Source organism: Acartia tonsa, chromosome 1 (assembly GCF_053477335.1).
Source record: "Acartia tonsa isolate MP-2025a chromosome 1, ASM5347733v1, whole genome shotgun sequence".
Taxonomy (NCBI): domain Eukaryota; kingdom Metazoa; phylum Arthropoda; class Copepoda; order Calanoida; family Acartiidae; genus Acartia; species Acartia tonsa.
The window spans coordinates 60,465,251-60,489,330 of NC_137260.1; the positions used below are offsets into that span (position 1 = coordinate 60,465,251).

Here is a 24,080-nt window from a genome sequence, read left to right on the forward strand (position 1 = left end):
TGTAAGTCTCTAAATAATATATTATAATAATTCTTGTATTTATTTCATTAGAGGGAGAAAGGGTGAAATAATTGTATCTCCCCATCGCAACAACCACCTTGCGCAATCTTTCTATTGGGTCATTGAAAATTAACCAATGGTGTCGCTTATATTAACACAGCCAAGTATCATAAAATAATTTAGAAGCAGAAGAAAGAGGTCTTTGAAAAATGAAGAGAGGTAGTTTAGAGTCATTAACAAAAGCATACAATTAACAAGTTTGCTTGAGGGATATTCAATTATTTTTCTATACCCCCAACAACAACCAATTAGGGAGTAAGAGGATGATTTTATTTATTTTAATCTACATCCCTTACTTTCTCTCTGTAATAATTTACTTTGCTCTTTGTTCTTGTGCAGATACTTGGCTGTGTTTATATTTCCGACGCTATTGGCTGATTTCAAAGACCTAGTATAAATCGGGACAGGGTTCCAACCCTTTGGGAAGAGTTGTGTAAAGCTCATGCCCCATCTATTATTTTGTCCTAATAATTTACAAACACAAGAAATCAGAGAATTATAAATTAAACGTCCACATGACAATTCAAAAGCAGCTTATAGTGCCAATAAAAAATGACGGAATACAATTCAAATGACCAATTATAGGCCAGTTTACATTTGAATATTGGTCAATATAAATGTATAATTGCCTATCATTGGTCATTTGTATAACGTCGATCATTAATACATTCTTATGTAACATTGCACAAAATTTGAGTATATCTTGTTTTTTATATAACTGAAGAAGGGTGGGTAAGAAGGGGGAGGAAAAGAGGAAGTGGGCTGTGGAAATATTTTCCATTAGAATTGTTTGTCAGAATCACATTCCCTTTTTCCTGCTGATTACTTAAAACAAGAAATACGTTGATCTGTGATCAAATATTAATTTATTGGCCAATGTCCTATCTCTGTTTCCATGAAACATAATGCATATAAGACAGCCCTGTAATATAAATGTATCAAGGGAAAATACAAACAACTCCACTATTGATCAAATTTTTAAAAGCGAATCTTCTCTATAATTAGGGCCGGTCCGTACGTACGTACGTGACGGATAGCTATTTTCGTTAATTTAGGTATGTTAAAATTGCCCTATCGATTTCAACTTTGCATGATGATTCCTATAGGAGTTAGGTACGAGTTAGAAAGCAAAGCAACTCTATAATCGTTAATAGAAAGTCCGTACGTCCATTCATTCTTTTAATTCAGTTCCGACACTATACAAGTGTTAATGTTCGTTTGTCCAACCGTTTCAGAGCTTCACTTTTAGGGATGTTGTCATCCTTGTTGGATAAATGATTTGTTACATTATTTTGCTTAGCTAAAATCAAAGCTATTTTGATAAGTTAGAAAAAAAACAGTAATTATTTTAATTCAAAAATTGTCAAATGCCCTATTAAATTGAAAATATAACACATCAAAAAGAATTTTTGTAATTGAATATCTATCAATATATCTTTTAGTTCTTTTCTCTACTGCACATATTTAAAGCAGTGGCGTGCAAAGGGTATTGGCAAAGAATGTAATTTTAAGGTGGTGTTGACACCCCTCCTACACCTCCCTTCTGCAAGCTTTTGGTTTAAAGTATTGAAAAGAAAACAGGGTAGTCAAATTGAGAAAAATATAGGATTGGTGGTTTGAAACATAGCGCAGCAACATGAACATTTTTATAGAAAATAAATTTTTAACAATCGTTGTCAATTAATCAATAAATAAACAATAAACAAGGAAATTATAGTTATTTAGCGAACGGTAATAGTTATTTCTCGCATCGTACTATAAACAGCTTTCCGCGGATATAGAATGTACAATTATAAGATTAAAACTAGTTTTTTTTAGCCCCGAGATGCCGAAGGCACGGGCTAAAAAAACTAGTTTTAATCTTATGATTGTACATTTTTATATTCGTAGAAAGCTGGATATAATACGATGCTAGACATAGTTTTTTCGTATGGATGAGAACCGGTTCCTATCCACCGGATTCGAATGAATACGAGAAATATGATTTTAAGTATTTCTGAAGGTGAATTTATCTTCCATTCGCCTATCCATACATCCTAAAGTATTGATCAAACCAAATTTACAAGAAATAGTAAGTTTGTCCAAGAGGGTTGTTACAAGTTTACAAGTTAGTTACTCTCTTTATTTCAGAGGGAAATTATATTAATACGAAACTGGAAAATAATTATATTAAGGCAAAATGTCCAACAGGTGAATTTTGTTATTTAGCTTTGTTATCCCTTGGTTATTTTTTGTCTGAAGCTTAGGATCTCAATAACTACTTAACTGATTAGCTTATCCTGTTTAGGGAAGCTTCACTTAGGTCCCAGGGTAGTTTTAGGCTGTTTTATTTTTATATTTCATTCTTAGGATAGTTTTAGGCTATTTTTCTGCCTATTATATTCCCCTTTGAATACAGATACCCTAAATACTTGTAGTTAAATTTATGAAGAGTTGCATCTTTTTCTTAGTATGATTGTTTGCTGCCCTCCCAGAAGTTTTTAGATATATTGAAAATAGGGGAGAGGGCTAGTTTATGCCCTGAACCTACGTATCTACACAAAACCTAACCTATAATCATATCCTACGGATAACGAATAGTTTGATAACAATTGAGGGAGATTCCTGTGCTCGACTGAGAGCTCTGAGGGAAATCGTCGTTTGTATTTATGTTTTTTATAAAATAAAGATTCACTCTCAAATACAAAAGATTAGCTATTAAAGTTTTAAAATGATTACTTAAACATTTATTTTATTTATATGACATACAATAATCTATGGATTGAAACCCACGCGGAAATCAGGTATTTTTATTATAGTTGGCAATCCGAATCCGGATTTTGGAATCGTTTAATTTATGGACAATTTTTAAACCCAGAATCCAAATTCGCAATCCGCAAATTAAATACCGGTTTTGGATTGTTAATTTTCATGACTTTTTTAGCACGTAAAATTTTTTTCTTTAACATGTGGCAGGCAAAAATCAAAAAAGTATTTTATTGTTTCTTAACTACAAGTAAAATGGTGAGTAGCGTCCCAAATTTTTTTGTATTTCATTTTTACAGTAGCTTTTTATGCTTAGTTTAGGTTAGGTTAGGTTAAGTAAGGGTTAGAAAATGACCTCTGTAGGGGCCAAAAAAATTGTTTTAAAAAAAGACCTTTTTAAAATATTGCAAGAATCTGCAATCCGAAAAAAACAAGAATCCGCAATCCACAGTTAATCCGTTTTGATTTTTGGAGGATTTTTGTAAAAATCCGAATCCGAATCCGACCCGAAAATTCGTCGGATTGCCATCCCTAATTTTTATAATATCCTTTTATACAACAGACAAACAAACAATAGAATGTTTGTATGTGTCTGTTGTAAGGATATGGTTATCCTTTACAGTTTAGCTTCTTGTAGGTCCAGGGAGATTTTTATATATTTTGTTGAACGTAATATCTTTTATCCCAATAGAAATCGCGTCTCCCCCCAACCCCCATTTCACCAAGTTCCCTATGAGGAACCTTTGGATTATTAAATATTAAAGTTATTAAAAGAATATCATAAAATTTTCCCTTTTGGAGGGGGGGGGGGGATATTGGATTTAAATACCATAAAGTGTTTAATCAAAGATTAAATTCATATTTTTAACTTTTTTCTTTTTTTTCTTAGAAAAATAGTTCAAACTGAAGATGAACTTCAAGAATTAAAACCAGAAAGAAATAGGTATACAAATTTATTAATATTTAGTAATATAAAATAAATGAAAATTTTAAAAATTTAATTTTAAGGATATTTTTCAGGAAAATTTATAAAAATGCCTTTAAATTGACTTAAAAACTGATATAAAGCTTCTAAGACGACATTTATACTTTAATGCATATGTTTTTCTTTCAGAGATGTGTCTTTTAAGCATGTTTCAAAATTATACATCAGGTAAAAATTTTATTTTGAATTTGTTGTGTAGCTACACTACAAACAGGGTTTGTCTGCTAATCTGTTTGACTGCAAATGACTAAAAAGTCAATAATTATAACTTTCATTAATTATTTAAAAGGACAAAGCCCAAAGTGACTCAAAAATCAGTCATATGACGTCCTAAAAATCCATCTTTTTTTAGGGGTTTTCTTTCTCACTTCTCTATTCATCTCCCTCATTTTCATGACGTCATATGACTGATTTTTGAGTCAATTTGGCCTTTGTCAATAAAAGTTTTGGACAATGATATTTAGAGCCGGGGCCCAGCACTGGCAGCCGCGCGTCAGAAGTATGAAAGCCTCAGTAAAATATTAACTTTGACTTTGAAATTCAGCTGCATGTCTAAACCTTCTCCTAAACAGACAATCCATCTTTTCAGAATTTTATTTTTAGCATACAAGTGGGTTTAAATTGGAGGCTTATGCGCGGCTGCCGAGCCCTGCTTAGAATCAATTAGAATTTATATTTCTCTTTTATGTTCATATTTTCTCATTAGCAGTGTCTTACATATTATTATTCAATATTTTTCAATACTTTGGGTTTTGATAGGTTTTATCTTACTTGATTATTTGTTTAATTTAGATATATAATTGTATATCGAAACTTGGACCTGTGCTATGATCAAGTTATCCATCCACAAAAACGGCTTCTCATCAGGAAATTAAATTAAATAGATCCTTATATCAAAGTAATAGAATATGTGTCTCTATCGAAGGATCTCGCTAACTGCTAAACAGAAATGATTCTCCTTTACAGTGGAGCTTCTTATATAGATAAGTAAATAGAAAATTAAAAAAACTTTTCCTATTTTAAAAGGCATAAAAATTATTGTTTATAACGTTCAGAATTGTTTTTAAATTTTACCCCATTCTAAGATTAGTTTTCTAACACTCAAAATCAAAAGTTATCACAATCAAAATTAAATTTAGAATATACATTGTTTTGATTTAATTGCAATAACAGAAAAGTTCTTGAAGCTGTTATTGGCAGAATACTTGAATTAAAGGTAATTATTATCTATTTATATGAAATGATTTAATACAAGTTTTATATACAAAAATTATAAAACTTATAGCCGTGTATTCAAATGCACTCGTAGTGTAATTTTCTAAAAACCAGGGACAAGGGAATAGGATTATTGCAAACAGTTTTAAATGAAATTTTTCTACTGGTTTGTCTTTCTTTATTTCTTTTCTTTATACCCACTTCCATTTGGTGACATTAAAAAATCAGTTACCAAAAGAAACTTTTCTATAGTAAAATTAACATTGTGTTTTTCAGCATGAAATAGTGAATCTTGATTTGAACGAGTTTACTTGTCTTGATGATGTTCTGGCTGATCTCAAAATTACTCCGGACAAGATTGATATTGTTATTCCCTCCTACATGACTAAGGTTAGTGGCGCATTTTGTGCTAATAATTTACCGGATTCATTATCCGTAGCCGCAACCACATTTGCTGCATACTTGAAGAATCAATGGCTACCTGAAAATAAGCCGTACCCCATTCGCCATACACAGTAGAAAATTTGTAGCTGGATATAAATCAGCCATGGGACGTCATAAAACTGAGAAAGATGAGAGGATAAGTGGGAAAGAAAACCCCTAAAAAGAGATGGATAATCCGTCATTTTTATGACGTTACATGGCTGATTTTAAAGACACTTTGTCTAGTTACAGAAAGGTATCTTGTTTTTTAACTAGATTTGTTTTATTTTTGAGTTATTGTTGCAATTATTCACAAATAAGTATGATTTTTAATTTGAAACAATATGGAAAAATAAATTATTTTGTATTCAATGAAGTTTTTAATAACCATGATTTCATGTCCATTCCTATTAAGGAAAGGTTTGAAGAGGTTGAGTATTGGGAAGAGAAGATGGCTGAAGTAAAAAAGAAGATTACAAGAAGCACCTCGGATAAAGAAGAAAAGACTATGGACAGGTCATTTCTTAAAACTCTTGTAAAATAAAATTTCTCTTTTAATTAAATTGGAAAGACTATAAATCAAAACTCCAAGAGTAGATTTTAAGCAATTTTCTTGCAAAATACGAATTGAACAATTATTTATAAAAAATTGTCCATAGAAAGTTGATGAAACATGCTTTTTTTAAAATGACTGAAAACTATAACAATCATTCTGGAGATAGAAAAAAAATGAAATAAATGAGAGGGTAGAACGAAATTTTGTAACCGACAGAAAGACAGAATCATTCTGATTTTTTTTATGTAATGTTAAAAATAACCTGAGATTAATTAAAAATAAATTTTTATTGTAGGAAAGAAGCCATTTTGTTGCTACAACGACACGAAAGAGCCAGACAGGGAAGACTGAGAGCAAAGCTGATGAATGACATCAGGTAAGAAATATGATCCCTTTCAGAAAGTCTCCAAGAAAAAGTTCCATGCTTTTTTCCAGAGCTAAATTTAAATCTTTAACATATCGCGTAATCCTATTATATAAAGTAGTAAGTGGTTTTTGTCTGTCCCGAAGGATCTCGCTAACCGCTGAACCGATATTGTTCTCCTTTACAGGGAAGTTTCTTATAGGTCCTGGGAAGGTTTCAAACTATTTTTGGGGAGGGTGTCTTCACCCCCCCCCCCTTAAAAAAATTAATATCTTTTTACTCTTTTGAACACAAATTTAAAATCGGATGAGGTCGACTTTTCCCCCCTACCTTTAGTGCCCCTAGAGGCTTCTAGGGGGCGTAGCCGCTAGTGTATTATACAATATTAAGTATTTTTTTCTTGTTAGAAGTCATGATTACTTTATTAGCTTTATTGGCTTTGAAAATACTAGTTGATGCGTTCCTAGCCTCTAGGAGAGGACGAATATGTCAAAAAAATAGCCTAAGACCACAACACCACATATATAAACCTACCCTGAAAAGAATTACCCATACGGACCAGCCATTCCCGAGATCTTTAGCTACAGACAAAAAATACCTTACTATAGGATATTTAAAGAATTGTTGTATTAATGTAAGCTAGGCTTTAACAAAGTATTTGATAGTTGTAATTATTTTACATAGAAATCAAGAGTTGGCTGAAAAACGAGCAAAGACAGGAGAAAAGGCTATCGGCGAAGTACAAGCTGTTATAAGGTAAATTAAATATTGATGTAAGGTAAGTCTTTTACGTTAACTGTATGTCTTGAGAAATGCCTTAACCTGAAAACAGGGAAGATCTTTATAGTGCCTTTAACAAAATGACGTCATATAATACAAATGACCAATGACACAGACTATATTACCAATGGCAGGTCAGGACACATTTTAATTGAATGGTAGGCCAGTATGACGTCATTTTTTATAGGCACTATAAAAAGTTTTTTAAACGAGGTAAAGTAGTTATTAAATCTTAGTGATTACAAAAAGACTATATTTGATTTGTTATTTGGCCTTTCCATTACATCAAGATTTATTGATTGTCTTTTAAGATTTATTTATAATAGACAATAGGCCCCGCAGAGTTAGAGCCCCTTGCAGGATCTAGAGATAGGAGAAAATCTAGTGTGAAAATAAGACGAAACGCCCCTTAAGAGGCGTTGTCACGAAAGGTACTATACCCAATATTTCTAATATTTAGAATCCAACGTATTTGGCGAGGTCACTTGACAAGAAAGAATATCAGAAAACAACGTCAAGAAGAACTCATGTTTATTGGAATGGTATGCATAATCTAACGCAAACAGAAAACTTCAAGCCTTTGATTTGAAAAACCTGATTATTTTTACCAGGGCTGGGCAGCCGCATGTCATCCACGTGTAAGAATAAGTAAAATTGATGTTTAAACATGTTCGTAAACAGAAAATCATTTTTTTAAGAATTTTACTTTTTGCACACAAGTTGGTTTTAATTTAAGGCTTATGCGCGGCTGCCGTGCCCTGATTTTACTAAATGCAAAGTAGTTGCTAATAAGATAAACTTTATATTTAAACTTCTTATATTTTACTTTTTTTGTTAGTCTGCACCAACAGATTTTCCAACTGTATATCAACAAAAACTTGAACAAATTTCAGCCTTTAGGAGAGAACTCCAGGTGAATTTTTTAATCTTTAATTCAAGAGGCCTAAGGTAACTTGAGAGAAAGGGGGATGGGGGGAAGGGAAGTATACCCTCCACTTTTAATTTCAGTACTAAAATATTTTGGGATGATTTTTTTTTCTATGGGCAATTTGTCTTTAGAAGCTTGAGGTACACTCCCTAAAATAATTATAAACCTTGCCAAGATCTATTAGAAGCTTTACTAAAAGGGTACCAAAACCGGTTCAGCGGCTAGCGAGATCCTTCGCTACATTCAAAAAATGCTTTATATGATAGGATTATGTGATTAAACATATGAAGAAAAAAACGTCTAAAAATTGTCTTTAAAAGATGAAAGGGGAATTATTTTTAGAAACAAAAAAAAATGGTAGAAAATACATTGAGAATATATAAAATAATTTTCTTGTTTCTTAGGTTGAATATGAAAAGCATTATCAAGCAGCATTAATAGATTGCAAGGTAAACATTATAATTTTATTTTGTTTTAATTCACAAGTGCCAAGGTTTTTTAATATGTGCTTAATGGCCATTACTGACATATCATCGCCTAACTTATCTTATGACATTTTTAAAATGTGATTCTTATTTAGATATATTATCAACACAAAAGTTTAAATGTTTTCTTTGTAGCAGGTCAAAGTGTCTCATTAATCAGCCATGTGAAGTAATAAAAATAAGGGAGATAAGAGGAGAAGTGGAAAAGAAAACCCCTTAAAAAGAGATGAATAATCCCTCATTTTTATGACGTCACGTTTGTGACACTTTGTCCCGCTACTTTTCTTTGGTTTGGCCGCTTGATAGTACATTTTGCTTTATACGGAAGTATCTTACTAGTTACTTTTTATGCCAGGAAGAAATCCATGTGACAGAAGGTCCTGATCTGACAGAAAGGATGAAGGATGAAATTAGACAATGGTTCTGGAAAGAAAAGTAAAACATTTTTTTCATTTTGACATTTAAAACTAACAATATTTATTAAATATATGTTTATAACATGAATTTCAACTAAAATTCGAGTTTCTAATCAATCTTTTTTCTCATTGTATTTTCTTCAAGTTTGCGTATTTTTATCTTGTTTGTTATTGATTAGGCGACAGCGGAAAGTGTCATGTGTGATGCCATAAAACTACGTCTAAAAAGGAAGGATGAGAGGAGAAGTTGGAAAGGAAACCCCTAAAAAAGAGATGGGTAATAGACGTATTTTCATGACGTCACATATGACACTTTCCGTTGTCCCATTAATAAGTCAAGAAAATACCCCCGACGACTTTCTGAATTTCTAATTATTTTCTGATGACATTTATTTAAGGGAGGAGCAGGGTAGATTTCCAGAATACCCCTCAGACGAAGAGGGAGGATCTAATGTCATATTTAACCCTGAAATTGCGGACCAGGTAAGTGAGGGCAGAAAAACGCTCAAAAAAAGTTCAGACGTCAAAAAATGAGAGATGCGGAGAGGAGGTGTGGGAAAGAAAACCCCTACAAAAGAGATGGATAATCCCTCATTTTTATGACGTCACATACTGATTTTGATCTACTTTGTCCCCTCGAACAAGGTAATTTTGGTGCTTTTCCTAAAAGTTTCTATCGAGCACTGAAACATACCCCACAACATTTTCGAAATGAATTTAAAAAAAATTTCGTCCACATTCCCTTCATTTTGGAGCATATCTAGAATAGATATATGATTTTTTAGTGAAGTTACCCCGTTCCAAAGAGCATCCAGTATACAGTTAGACAACAAAAGACATCTTATAAATAGTTTATGAGGTTTCGTGATCCTTAATATCTTCCTTTTCTCTCTAACTTTTTCATAACTACTGATCATTTTATTGATTTTTTATTTTGTCTGTTGGTCCATCCATGACTTGATAATGGATGTTGCATAGTCAATCTTGTGGAGCTGTTTGTAGTACCTATAAAAATGACGTCATACAATACAAATGATAAGCAACAACACAGACTTAATTACCAATGGCATGCCAGTATACATTTTAATTAACCAATGGTATGCAAGTATGACGTCATTTTTTATAGGCTTTATAGAACTCTTATTTTTTAATATCTTATTTTAGTACTCTGAGCCGGAGACAGGCAGAAAGAAAGAGGAGAAAAAGAAAGAGCCAGAGAAAGGAAAGAAAGATAAGGAGGGAGAGATAGAAGAGGATGAAGTTGGCTTCAGGTAGGATTACAGTTTTGTAGGGCTTGGGGTATGGTCGGACCTCCACGTGGTCCAAGCGGGAACGTCCATCCGGATGGCTAACCGACCAGGAGGCCAGAGAAGACAAAACTGGAATGTACAGTAGGGTGGGTTCATTTTCCCCTTTTTAGATTTTACTGTTATCATAAGTTGCGGAAGTCATATATATGTATGATAAGTTCTATTCAAGTTTCAAAAGTGACTTGGCTCTTATGGCTGCCGGCGCGCGGGGGGTATAAAAAGTGTTCACCCCCTTATAAAACCAAAAATTGAAATTCCTTCAAACACAGGCATGTTGCATATCAAAATGACCACATTGAAATGCTGATTACGAATCTGAAAACCGTTATGAAAATTATTGCTCCTAGTTCGAATAAGATCTCATTTAGTACCTAACAAGGATGACAACATCCATAAGTAGCGAAGCACAAAAAATCATATACGTATATTTAAAGTGTATTCATTAATTGATTTATTGGAGAAAATAAACAAGAAATCCTGTTTTATTTTGTATAATGATGACGGTCAAAGTAAATTACATAAAAGATGCTCATAACAATGGGAAAAATTATTTTGATACTGATATCCCAAAAAAGTTTTAAAATTGGACCAAAAACTCCAAAGATATGGGGAAATATGTAAAACATATAAAAATAGCAAAAACCGCCATGCTTGTTTTCTTAAAACGACAGACAATTTAATTTTTAAATCCTAACTTAATAAAATTTGGAAAATCGGACTATATACATCAAAGATATAGAAAAATTTAAAAATAGCCAAAAACCTGCAAAAAGTAAGTCTAACCGTCATGGTTGTTTGCTTTAAACAACAGGAAATTTGATTTTGATATGTATTATTTTGATATGTATGTACAATTTTGAAAATCGTACCATAAACACCAAAGATATGGAGAAAAATGTGGAAAATACAAAAATAGCCTGAAACCTGCTGAAAGGCAGTCTGGCTGTCATAGTTGTTTTCTTTAAAGGACAGGAAATTTAATTTTGATATCTATAACTAAAAAAATTTTGGAAATCGGACCATAAACACCAAAGATATGGAGAACAATGTGAAAAATACAAAAATAGCCTAAAACCTGCTTAAAGGCAGTCTAACCTTCATAGTTGTTATCTTTAAATAACTGGAAATTTAATGTTGATATCTATAACTGAAAAAAAATTTAAAATCGCACCATAAACACTGAAGATATGGAGAAAAATGTGAAAAATACAAAAATAGCCTAAACCCTGCTAAAAAGCGGTCCTATCGCCATTGATGTTGTATAATATATTGTGCTCCTTAATGATAGGAACGTTGTCAAAAAATTTCAGCATTCCACCTTTTACAGGAGCTGAGTAAATCCCATTTCCCCCATAGCGTTACGGACTGACGGACTGACGGACGGACAAGGTGAATTATAGAGTAGCTTCGCTACTAAAAACAGCTGATTTAGTAAAAATTGTTCATTTTGGTAGGTTATTTGAAAATCATTTCAGACTGAATCAATATTTTTCAAAACAGTTTTCAGATCTGTAATCAGCATTTCAATGCGGTCATTTTGATATGCAACATGCCTGTGTTTGAAGGAATTTCAATTTTTGGTTTTATAAGGGGGTTGGGCACATTTTATTACCCTCGCGCGCCCGAATTGTTTTTGGATTAAAAAATCTCTTTCAAGTATATTGGCCCAGTAACCCTTGCCAATGTCTACTAAAGTAAAATTTCAAAATCGACCCACCCTAATGTACAGGGCAACCTGGAACCTGCAGCAGTCTTTTTTTGACAACGGAGGGGGAGAACAGTAGCCGGGTTCTCTCTCTCCTTAAAAACATGTAGGCCGGACGGACACTGTTAGTGCAAAAGCACGAGCAGTAGGCAGTGTACTATCGGTACAGAACGCCCTAGAAGAAGTACAGTTTTGTAGGATCAAAAGGAAGCTTTTTATGGTGCCTAAAAAATGAAGCCATACTGGCCTACCATTGGATAATTAAAATGTATAAGGCCTGTCATTGTTAATTTAGTCTGTGTATTATTGGTCATTTGTATTGTATGAAGTAGTTTTTTAAAGCATTATAAAGAGCTTCGATTTAAGGAAAATGTCTCTGAAATTGCTATGCTTTATATATTATTTTTAAAAAGTAAAAACTTTAATCTGCAAGATGATTCCAAAAATTAAGAAGATAACAGAATTTTTTTATAAATTAATTGGACGGTTCTAAATGGAAGTAAGGTATTTGCAAAAAAGTTATAATTAATGGGATGATTCTATGAGATCCAAATTTACTTGCAAAGCTGTCTGCCAAAACATAATCTTAAAAATGTATGAAAAATGTTTTTTTTCAGACTTCAGGCCTCTGATTTCTTCCAAACAATCAAAGAAGCAGATCAAGAATTTGAAGGTAATTTTATAAAATTTGGAGTGTAGAGCAACAATAACAAACTTAAATCAATTTTGAGGAATAAAAGACATTAAAGCACACTTATAAATAAATATTTTAAAGGCTTTTTGAAAACCTGAACTTCTCTATAAAAAAAAAACTTTAACAGTTTTATATTTGTCTGTTTGTTTTGAAGTCTCAAAAACGGCGAAATTGTCTTAATGAGTCTTCTTTCTTTTACTCTACACTGATAGAATTCTACCTAGAAATACCATTAAGAATGATCATTTTTCTCTTAATTCTAAAGTGCTTAATTATTCCTTTGGTACTGATGAAGCACTGGAAAGTATCATGTGTGACGTCATAAAAATACGTCTAAACTCATCTCTTTTTTAGGGGTTTCCTTCCCACCTTTCCTCCCTTCCCTCCTTTTTAAACTTATTTTTATGACGTCACATATGATATTCTCCAGCGCTTCATAGGGGGGATGAAAGGGAATTTAGAGTTGATTTTTTTTCGTTATCCAATAAAAATGCAAAAATGTGGTGTAATGTGTAAAGAAAGTGAACCAGCGCGAGGAAAGAAGATTTTAGAGTATCCGAGAAATCCGGGAATAGAAAAACTCGAAGCATTTTGTTTCGCTGCCTTTGGTTTGTTGACACAAATAAAAACCCTGCTGCTACATAATAAATAACTAAAATAGAAGCTTTTAGATATTATTTAGTTAAAATATTAGAATTTTTGTTATGGCACGAAAAACCACTTGAACACAAAAATAACCATCCTACCTAATCAATCAAACACTGGAGCAACTTTTCCCATATCTATTTATCATTTGATTTTGATATGCTATATTTTATAGCCCTGTGGGGCCTCATCATATAAGTCTAGTTCTAATCAGCAATCCCTAATAAAAAATCTCTAAATTTTTTTGAATCTGAAAGAAGATAAGATAAACTTACGTTAGGTTAGGTTAGATTAAGTAAGGACATTGAAAGCCTCGAAAAACTACTGTCTTGCAAAGTAGTGGGAAAGGATTCTTAAGTTTCACCTGTTGGTTCAAGGGATAATACTAAATAACCTATCCTAACAAGATAACAAATATCATTTATTGCCTTATCTTGATTCTCTACCTGCGGGGCCTTGACCATAAATGTCTACCAATGCGGGCTATCGTCACATCTCAAAGTCAAAATATAAAAAGGTTTTTGTGGGAGTTGTTTTTTGGGCTGTTTTGATAGCTACCTGCATAAGAGGCTTTATGGAGACACAAAAAGTGTCATGTCTGACGTCATAAAAAAAGAAAGTATGAGAGGAGAAGTGGGAAAGGAAAGCCGTAAAAAAAAGATGGATTTAGACGCATTTTTATGGCGTCACACATGACACTTTCCGTATCTCCAGGATTTATTTTTGTGTTTAGATGGTTCATCCCCATAACTTGAAATCTTCCTAAATATTGCTTGCATAAGTTATATTTGCTTTTAATTATAATGAATTTATAATTTTTAGGTTAACTGACACATAAAATAATTAGTTAATATAAATTGAAATTATAGCTTTAGATAGATTTAAATTAAACCCATGTTGCTTTTAAAATGCCTTTATTTTTGCTGTAGCTAATAGTATTTTTTAAAAAGGTTTAGCCATTTAATGAATATAAAAATAAACGCTTTAAAAACTAAAAAAGTGCTTGCTTAGATAGTATTTAAATTAATGAATTCAGTGATAGGTCAATTGGAAATAAATTCATATTTCTGTTAATCAAAAAATTATTTATCTCCTTTTGAGTTTTCCTATTATTTATGATAAATTTATGATTTTAATCAAAAATATGAACACAAAGATGACAACAAAATTCATGGAAGGGCAAATAAACCAAATAAATTAAAGAGAAATTTTTCAGTTAATAAATATGCAATAATTATAAAAATTAAGAAAGCTTAAATTAAGAAACAGATGAAGTAAATTATATGGGTATAGTTCCTTTCGTGACATCGCACCTTAAGGGGCGATTCTTCGTATTTTTCACAGTAGGTTTTCTCCTATTTCTAGCCCCTGTGGAGGGCCTTAACCCTGCGGGGCCAATTACCTAACCCTGTGGGGCAATCACCAAACTCAATATAACCTAACCTAAAATAACCTATAAAAAGCCATTTTAAAAATACGACAAATCGCCCCTTAAGGTGCGATGTCACGAAAGGGAATATTCCCAATTATATACTTGATGCTCATTGATACAGGGAATCTTCACCAAATATTTCAGTCGTCTATCTTAAATTCTTAATGATTAGCTTGGCAACTAATAAGAAGCTTCGATTCTAAAAAATATTCTTTTTAATTAATTAATTCTATAGAATATTTTTTTTGTGGAATTGGATTTAATTTTATTTTTTCAGGTTATTCTTTTTCAAACATTTCAAAATAATTTTTTAGCAACATTTAAAACAACAAAATTGTCATTTTTTCTAACAATTAAAAACCTAAAACATTAAACTTGCATGGGTTCCATTAAAAAGATGTTTGCAACTGTGATAAATCGAATAATTATGATTTTTTGCCATTGCTTTGCTTTGATATAATTTTATAAACTTAGAATTAAAATAGTACTCAATAATATAGTTTGTTTTCATTAATTAACCGCTTGTTAAATAATTAATTATTTTAGAGTTAAACGATTGATAAACAGGTATGATAAAATACTTAAATTACTATTTTATTTATTTCCACAAATATAATGTATTTTTATTTTTATATCTGTCGCATGTATCATCTTATATCCTAATATATAAAGTAGTAAGGCTTTTTGTGTGTGAAGCTTATGAACTCAATAACTTTTGATCGAGTGATCTCTTTTTTAGGTTAGCTTCGCATAGCTCCTGTAATGGTTTCAGGCCATTATATTTTCAGATTTAAGTCTTGAGATGGTTTTAAGCTATTTCTTTTTAATATTCTCTTATTTAGTTAATTTTATATCTAAGTAAATTTCGTAAAAAAAAAGTAAAAATCAACACATAAAAAGTTTTTTAATTTTATAACGCAACTTATGTGTAATTTTTATCTTTTCAATTCATAAACAAAAAGATGTTAATAGTTTTGACTGAATTTAGGAATTTGGTCTGAAAGGGATGAGGTAAATAATCCCAAACAGAGTGTGGATAGAGGAATACTGGCCATTGAGAAGAGAAAGGAGGTAATAAATAACTTAATCATCTTTAGAATTAATTGCTTTAACTTACTTTAAAAAAGGTACAATTATTTTAGTTAGATAGGTACACACTACACAATCAATTTAGGTAAATTTATAACACAAAGTACTTTATATAAGCAACATCCATAAGTAGCGAAGTACAAAAATCTTGTACTGTCAAGGTTGTTATATACCTAAATATGCTCCACAATGATGGGAATTTGGACAAAAAATTAGAGGCATAGCTTCATTACCAGCTGAGTAAATCTCATTTCCACCATAGCATTAAGGTCTGATTGACGGACTAACAGATGTATAGTAGCGTCGTTATTGAAAAGGGACAGTTTAGTTAGTGCTTTAGTAATAAATTGTGGCACTGATGATTACCGTAATCCTCTTTTTTACCATTAGGTTCTCAATTGAAAAAAATCCTAAAAGGATTCTTTTTCATTCCCTATAAGTGTTTTTGTAAATAGCCATAAGATTTTTTTATTATCATGTGACCATGTCACAAAATGACAAAATTTTGTATTTAGGTTGAGGAAGAAACAAGAAGATTGGTTGATAATATTATGAGAGATGAACTAGAAATTCTTAAAGCGGTAATTTTTTTAATTTAGGTTGTATTGAAATTCCATTAGGGAGGGAGTCCTCAATGTTATTATAATATTTTCTTATTAGTTGGCTCAACAAATTTGGGGACTTTTATTGAATTTTAATTGGTTGGTTCATAAAGTGTTCATTAGAGTGCCTAAACATTTCAATACTTAATTGTAATCTACAGAAGGGGAAAACTTTGGGAATATAAATTGATTTATCAACCATTGTCTTATCCCTTTAGATCCCTGAATTCATTGCTTAAGCCTAACCTTTACTTTATGTATTTTTACTTCACTTCATTTACTTCGCAATCACTTTGTTGCCTTGTGATAAATCCAATTTATTGCTTTGCCCCTATCTTCTATAGGAAAACAAGAGGCCAGGAAAATAGCTTTAAACTACCCCAAGACATAGATGAAACTTCCATAAAAAGTACAACTAATTGAGACCAGCAATTTTGTATACATTTCAGCAGCCCAACTATTAAACTCAACCATCCTTGTTAATTCCTAGGCTGTAGAAAGAGACAAGGGTAAGAAAGGGAAGATCAGCAAGAAGAGAAAGAAGGGAAAGAAAGGGCAAAAGAAAGGAAAAAAGAAGAAAGATAAAGATTTAACTCCTGACAGAACCACAGAGTCGTTATTTGAAGAGCTGGTCGTCAATGGAATCATCAAGTCTTATCCTAAGGTACATTTAATAGTTTTTATAGAGATAAATTTGGAATAAGGAAAATTTTAAGAGGACATTGGAACAAAACCTATAAATTTATACAAGATTAGGAATTAGAGTTTCCTAAATCTAACATTTTTATATATATCAACGTAAAGATAAGAAACTCTAAATACTCCCTTATCCCCCATAAAATAAGAAGAAATTTTTGTTCCTCCTTTTTTAGTACCTTATAAGAAAGTGAAATTAGATTATACTTTTTTACTTAAAGGTGAATCTAGCAGATTTTCTTGGAGACATTTCTTTCAGTGGTGGACAACTTAGGGTAAGTTAAATCTTCGGGAATAGTCCCTTTCGTAACATCGCCCAATATGGGGCGATTCGTCGTATTTTTAAGATGGCTTTTTATAGGTTATTTTTGGTTAGGTTAGGTTATGTTGGGTTAGTTGATTGCCCCACAGGGTTAGGTAATTGGCCCCGCAGGGTTAGAGCCCCCCGCAGTGGCTAGAAATAGGAGAAAAGCTACTTTAAAAAAAAAGAGGAAGAGTTGCCCCATAAGGTGCGATGTTACGAAAGGGACTATACCCAAATCTTCTACCATGTAGTTTTTAATTAACTTCAGAAATTATTTAATATGACGATTCGTTTTGGCATGATGCTGATGACTCTAGGGGGCTTGTAGGCGCTTCGGGTTCTATACTCTCCACACACCTTTAAACATACTCAGCGTCTTATGATTGAAGTGTAAAGCGTCCATTAGCCCATCAGACAACCAACCCTTTTGTCTGAGAAGTCCTAACTGTGCATGGTAATGAGTTGTGTCTGTTTTGGGCCACGGCATATCCCAACCCTTAACTATTATATAGCGCACCTAACATAGCAGCAGTAGGAGCCATTTTTAAAGTCTTTAGTTATGACGCGGTGTCAGGCCGAGATTCGAACCTATCACCTTCCCGACATGGAGTGGATGTTTCGTTTTAACATACTAATATTTTAAGTCTGGAAAGGCCAGCCAGAAAACGGAGGAGGATCCCTGTCCAGGTCCTTCAGATATCAGGAGGACTGTTGCTGAATATTGTATCCTCCCATTATGTAAGTATTAATACTAGTAGTAGTGTAGCTACCATATAACAAGGGTATGTCCATGGCATCTTCAGATACCAAAAGGACTGTTGCTGAATATTGTATCCTCCCATTATGTAAGTATTAGTACTAGTAGTAGTGTAGCTACTCTATAACAAGGGTATGTCCAGGGCCTTCAGATACCAGGAGGACTGTTGCTGAATATTGTATCCTCCCATTATGTAAGTATTACTATTAGTAGTAGTGTAGCTACTCTATAAGAAGGGTATGTCCAGGCCCTTCAGATATCAGGAGGACTGTTGCTGAATATTGTATCCTCCCATTATGTAAGAAAGGTTTTGTGATTTTAATTTTTGTCATAAAATAAAGTTTGAAAAAAATATAATGTTGAATTACACCTCTTTAAATCAAAATACATATATATAATTGTACCTTTGTAATGATTCGTATTATGATATGTTAATGATAAGCCGTATTTTTTTAGTATCACAAGAACTACGAGAAAACACGCCAAATGTAAAATCTGTACTTTTTGCAGGTAATTTATTTTTATACATTTGAAAAATGTTTCAGTTTTTCCTTAAAAAAACTTTTCTGTTTTTCTGCCTATTAGAAGGTTATTTGGCGGTTCCTCTCAATCACGGAGCCCCCTTATTTTGATATAAACTAGGGGGAGAGGTGTGTGTTTCACTTCTTGGTAGCAAAATAGTGGGCCCCTGCAAAGGCTAAGAATAGGGAAAAAGACTACTTCTCTTAACTTCAATAAATCAAAAATCATCTTAGTTCAGAAAAAGTTATCATTTTTTAAAAATTGTTTGTAGGAGCCGAAGGTTGTGGGAAAAGCATGCTGCTGAATGCCATCTGTACAGAATTAAAAGCAACATTATTTGATCTGACTGCTACAAATATTGTTGGAAAATATCCAGGTAACTTTATTTATATCCTAATATATGTAAAAAAAAAATTGGATAGGTCCACTGTGTGTAATATAAATAAAATGTAGTTGTCTCATTATTGTGCAAAGTAAACTCTTAAAGCCATTAAACAACAGTATTTGCCCTTACTGTTAAAAATATTGTTAGAAAATATCCAGGTACATTTCAAACAACTCTCTATTGATTAGAATTAATTAAAATGTACAGGAAGTTTTTATGACATATAAAAAAGTTTAGATGTTAATTTGGCAAGAAATAGATGTATATATGACAATTTTGGCTGCATAAATGCCTGTGTTAGATGTATTTATGGCAGTTTCTTCCAGTATGACTGTATTTTGATATTTTGACAAAAAAAACATCCAGCTAGATTTCTACCAGTTGAAGAAACGCCATGTAACCATGCAATTCATTTATTGAAATTTCTATGCAAAATTTTCGGTTTTATTGAAAACAAATTCCTTCTAATATAAATTTTTTCATGCACTTTTGCAAAATTGCCAATTAGGTTGGCGAACCCATTGTAATTTATGATCATTTTATCTTTATTTTAGGAAAGTCTGGTTTAAATATGTTGATTCATTTGGTGACGAAAGTAGGACGACTTTTACAACCTTCTGTAATATTTTTAGATCAGGTGAAAAGGCATTAACTTTTTCTTCAAATTTCTTATTATTTCTTGGGTTGGCAACCACACCAGTATTTCTTTAAGTGGCGTGCACAGCACTATTTTCAGATATATATATATATGTGTCAAATCCCATACTGAAACTCATTATTTAACATCACTCTGAAATTTGAGGTGGGTGTAACTTTTTAAACTTTAAACCCCTAATGGAACCCTAAGAGGGTTGCATATCCCCTTGATTCCCCCGTCCCTCTTTTGGTCGCTTCTCTAGAAAATTTAGTTGCCTATTTTCATGGCCAGCTGTCAATGCCACAGCCGTTTTTAGTCCAATAAAAGACAACTAATAAAGCAGCTTATAGTGCCTAATAAAAATTAAGTCATGCAATACTAATGACCAACGATAGGCCAGTACATTGAAATTGAACAATGCTAAAATGTATACTGGCCAATTATTGGTCATTTGTATTTTATGACGTCATTTTATATTAGGCGCTATAAGCTACTTTCAACTATTTGTAGATTCTCGCTTTTCAGGAAAGGTAATTAATGACCTTCTAGTTTAAACAAAAATAACTTAAACTAAATGTTTCAGGCCGAGAAAACCTTTGTTAAGAAAGTCTCCAAGACGGATAAAAGTGACCCAAAAAGACTGAAAAAGGATTTACCTAAACTTGTCAAATCTATTTCTACAGAAGACCAGGTAATTATCCGTAGAGCATAGCTTTTATACAATTAGAATCCATAATCAGTATTTTAATTAGTAAAGGTTGGCTCATTTATGTAATTTGTACCATCTGAACTTTTGCTTTGTACATAGGGATTATAAAGTTATAATGAGAAGTTCTCTTTGAAACAACCATTCAAGATTTAATAAAATTACACGAAATTTTTAAACTTAAAATGCGAGAACGTGTTTATTAAACTCTAGGTACAAGTAAAATGTATAGCCCATTGTCCTCTCCATTCCTATGTATAACCTAATGTACTTTTTAGGGTTGTGAAGGATATCCGGCCATTTTAAATATCCGGCCGGGTACAAGATATTGAAACTATCCGGAAATATAATTTTTCAAATTATACAACAAAAATAGTTTTTTTAGCCAGTGCCTTCGGCACCTCGGGGCTAGAAAACTGGTTTTAATCTTATAATTGTACATTATATATCCGCGGAAAGCTGTTTATAATACGATGCGAGATATAACTATTCTTGTTTATTTTGTAGGTTATCCTGATAGGAAACTCGAGGTGTCCATGGGAGTGTGATCAGAAAGGTTTAACACAAACCTACCAGAAAATATTATACCTGCCAAAACCTGACTATTCATATAGGTATTCTAGACATTAACATTCAAGCGGGGGGGGGGGGGAGTGTGTTGAAGGGTTGGTTTCCTCCCTCAAACTTAAAACCTCTCATTTTAACCCCATCAGAATTTTCAAAATACATGAAATTATCCCCCTCAAACCTTTTAGTTTGTCGGTAATACATTTCTATACATTCGAATCCGGTGGACAGGAACCGGTTCTCATCAATACGAAAAAACTATGTCTAGCATCGTATTATAAACAGCTTTCTACGAATATAAAAATGTACAATAATAAGATTGAAACCAGTTCATTTAGCCCGTGCCTTCGGCTCCTCGGGGCTAAAAAAACTGGTTTTAATCTTAAAATTGTACATTCTATATCCGCGGAAAGCTGTTTATAATACGATGAGAGAAATAACTATTTTAGTTTGTCAGTAATACATTTTATGTTATCTAAGTAAAAAGAAATGTAGTATCGCAGCTACTCTATTAAATTGTCAGTTTGTCAGTTACACAATTTAGCGCAATAAAATATAAAGGTGGAGTAACTAATTCTCACTTACTTGATGCATAAAAAAGACAAATAATTGTTCATCAGATGGAAATCTATTATATTTTTAACTTAAGTCATTTTTTTCGTTAGGGAAAGTAGAGAAACAATATTAACTTGCGAAATGTACAATTTTCGGGTATAGTCCCTTTTGTGTGAACGCCTCTTAAGGGGCGTTTCTTCGTATTTTCATAGTTGCTTTTCTTCTATTTCTAGCCCCTGCGGGGGGGGAGGTCTAACTCTGCGGGGCCAATAGCCTAACTCTGCAAAGCAATTACCTAACCTAATATAACCTAACCTAACCTAAAAATAATCAAAGATTCAAAATCCATTGTGAAAATTCGACGAAACGCCCCTTAAGAGGCGTTGTCACGAAAGGGACTATACCCCAATTTTATAATATAAAGTCTACATAAATAAGAAAAAGATGTTCATCATCAATAAAAAAAACTTCTAGATGCCTAAATTGTTGATTGTTCAGGTATAGTCTGTGGAAGCAGAAGATAACCAGTGTTGGTGGGGAGATTGCTTACCCCCATTTTGATCTGAGTTCCCTGACAAAAATTTCTGAAGGATGGACTAGTGGTGCTATTGTCAGGTACTTTCACTAAGGAACGTACGGACGAACGGGCATACTAAAATAGATGATAAAAAAGAATAATTCAAATTTGAAAGATATTTTATTTTCCTAATGTTTCTTTTATTTTCTATTATTTTTAAAACTGAGATAGTAAGCTAACTTTATTTTAGAGTTAAAATAAGATACAAAGATGCTCGATTTTCTCCTAAAATTTTTAACCCCCCCCCCCCCCCCTGGTGAAATGCTTTGAAGGCCTCTGCTTAATTGTTAAACAGCTAAATTTACATTATTGTATATATTTTTTAGGAGTGTTAATGAGACCCTAACAGAAAAAAGAGTTTTACAACAAAAATTCAAGAAATTAAAAGCTGGCGAATTTATTCCAGGAAAGTTTATCAAAAAACAAATAATAACAAGCTATAAAAAGAGAAGAAAAATATGTTTAAATTTACCTTTAATTATTGTTTAATTGGTCTTTCAATAATACTTTCAAGTGCTTCGTAGTTTTAAGTTAAATACTTCTCTTTTAAAAGTAAAAAAATCACTAAACCTTTCAATGTCAGAATATTTTAGTTGTGCAACGGTCAAGATTTAAAGCTGGTAAAAGTGTCTACTAAAAAAGAATACAAATATTACAACGTTTGGTCAAACTTTATTCTGATTGACGTCATATTAGAAGGAAATAAAATGTCAATCGGGATACTTCGGCTAAAACTTTTACTTTTTCCAGCTTCAATTTTTTACATTTTGCGTTGAATCCTGCCTCAAGGCAACATATACATTGTCATTGATTGAAAATTGATTGATAAACAATCCCAATGCTATAGTGTTAGCCAAATGTGAACCTATCTACAAAGAGGAAGAAGATGCTTTTAACTCATGGTAATTTTTAGAAATTTGTTTCAATTTAGAGTAGCCTCTACTGTTAATAAAGGTCATGGCCGCAGTGCTCGGCCCCCTGGCCTCCCTAGCCTCGGGCGCTCGGGTCCCTAGCCTATAACCTAACCTAACCTAACCAAAAAAATTTAAAAACATTATTAAAAATTGTAAAAACAATATTTAAAATTGTAAAAATCTACCAATCACTTTTTGTAAAATCCATGAAATTCTAAACCACCTATGTATTATCAGTTGATAATATTTTTCTTAAATAAATGTTCTGAGGCTAACATAGGTTAGGTTAGGTTAGGTTAGGTTAGGTTAGGTTAGCTTATAGGCTAGGGGGCCGAGCGCCCGCGGCTAGGCAGGCCAGGGTGCCGAGCGCTGCGGCCATGACCTTATTACTATTGGAGACTTTTTTTCTTAAGAAGCTTCTTTTCTTAAGTAAATGTCCTGAAGCTTCTTCGTCCAAAGCTACTTTGTCCGAAGCTACTTTGTCCAAGATCCGAATGAATACGAGAAAAATGTTTAAGATAACATTTAATTAAATGAATATTTGATTACTATGTACAAATTGTACATAAGAGCAGTATTTTTTTTTAGAGAACTTACATTTTTTCAGTATGGATTCGAAGCCGAATAATACCTACTGAATTAGCACGTCCTTGGCAATACTGAAAAATCATGATAGTATCGCATTATAGACAATTTCCATAATAAATAAAATAAAAATCGTAGGACCAATACCAGTTTGGTTGGCCCGTGTCTTAGTGCCATTGAGCCGACTAAAATGGAATCAATCTTAAAAATTTGTCATTTTTCTATCCGCGGAAAGCTTTATTATTATACGATGCGAAAATAACACATTTTTAAACTATTTTCAGGTATATGAAAACCCCGCTTGGTAAGAAGAAAACTAAATTATTAGAAGGAGATGATGATGATAAAAAAGATAAAGCAAAGAAAAAATAGATAAATGATCAAAAAAAAGTTCAATGATCAAGAAAAGTTTGTCCCTTTTTATAGTACCTGTAAAAAAAA

At 32.4% G+C, this 24,080-nt stretch overlaps 1 protein-coding gene across 1 annotated transcript; it reads left to right on the plus strand.

Annotated features, from left to right (window-relative positions):
* The first annotated feature begins 2,799 nt into the window (after positions 1-2,799).
* Positions 2,800-24,070, plus strand: LOC145328266 (dynein regulatory complex subunit 11-like). The gene is made up of 31 exons (XM_080171890.1): positions 2,800-2,843; positions 3,695-3,748; positions 3,920-3,958; positions 4,583-4,664; positions 4,971-5,006; positions 5,282-5,395; positions 5,844-5,944; positions 6,280-6,360; positions 7,033-7,104; positions 7,589-7,670; positions 7,967-8,041; positions 8,461-8,505; positions 8,897-8,976; positions 9,356-9,440; positions 10,122-10,228; positions 12,590-12,645; positions 13,185-13,274; positions 15,732-15,814; positions 16,348-16,413; positions 16,925-17,098; positions 17,352-17,405; positions 18,079-18,172; positions 18,648-18,701; positions 18,985-19,089; positions 19,653-19,735; positions 20,319-20,426; positions 20,949-21,055; positions 22,062-22,178; positions 22,467-22,541; positions 22,983-23,042; positions 23,924-24,070. Exons 1-31 carry the CDS (start codon positions 2,800-2,802, stop codon positions 24,009-24,011), a joined length of 2,511 nt encoding a protein of 836 aa, XP_080028016.1. The 3' UTR covers positions 24,012-24,070.
* The last annotated feature ends 10 nt before the right edge of the window (positions 24,071-24,080 follow it).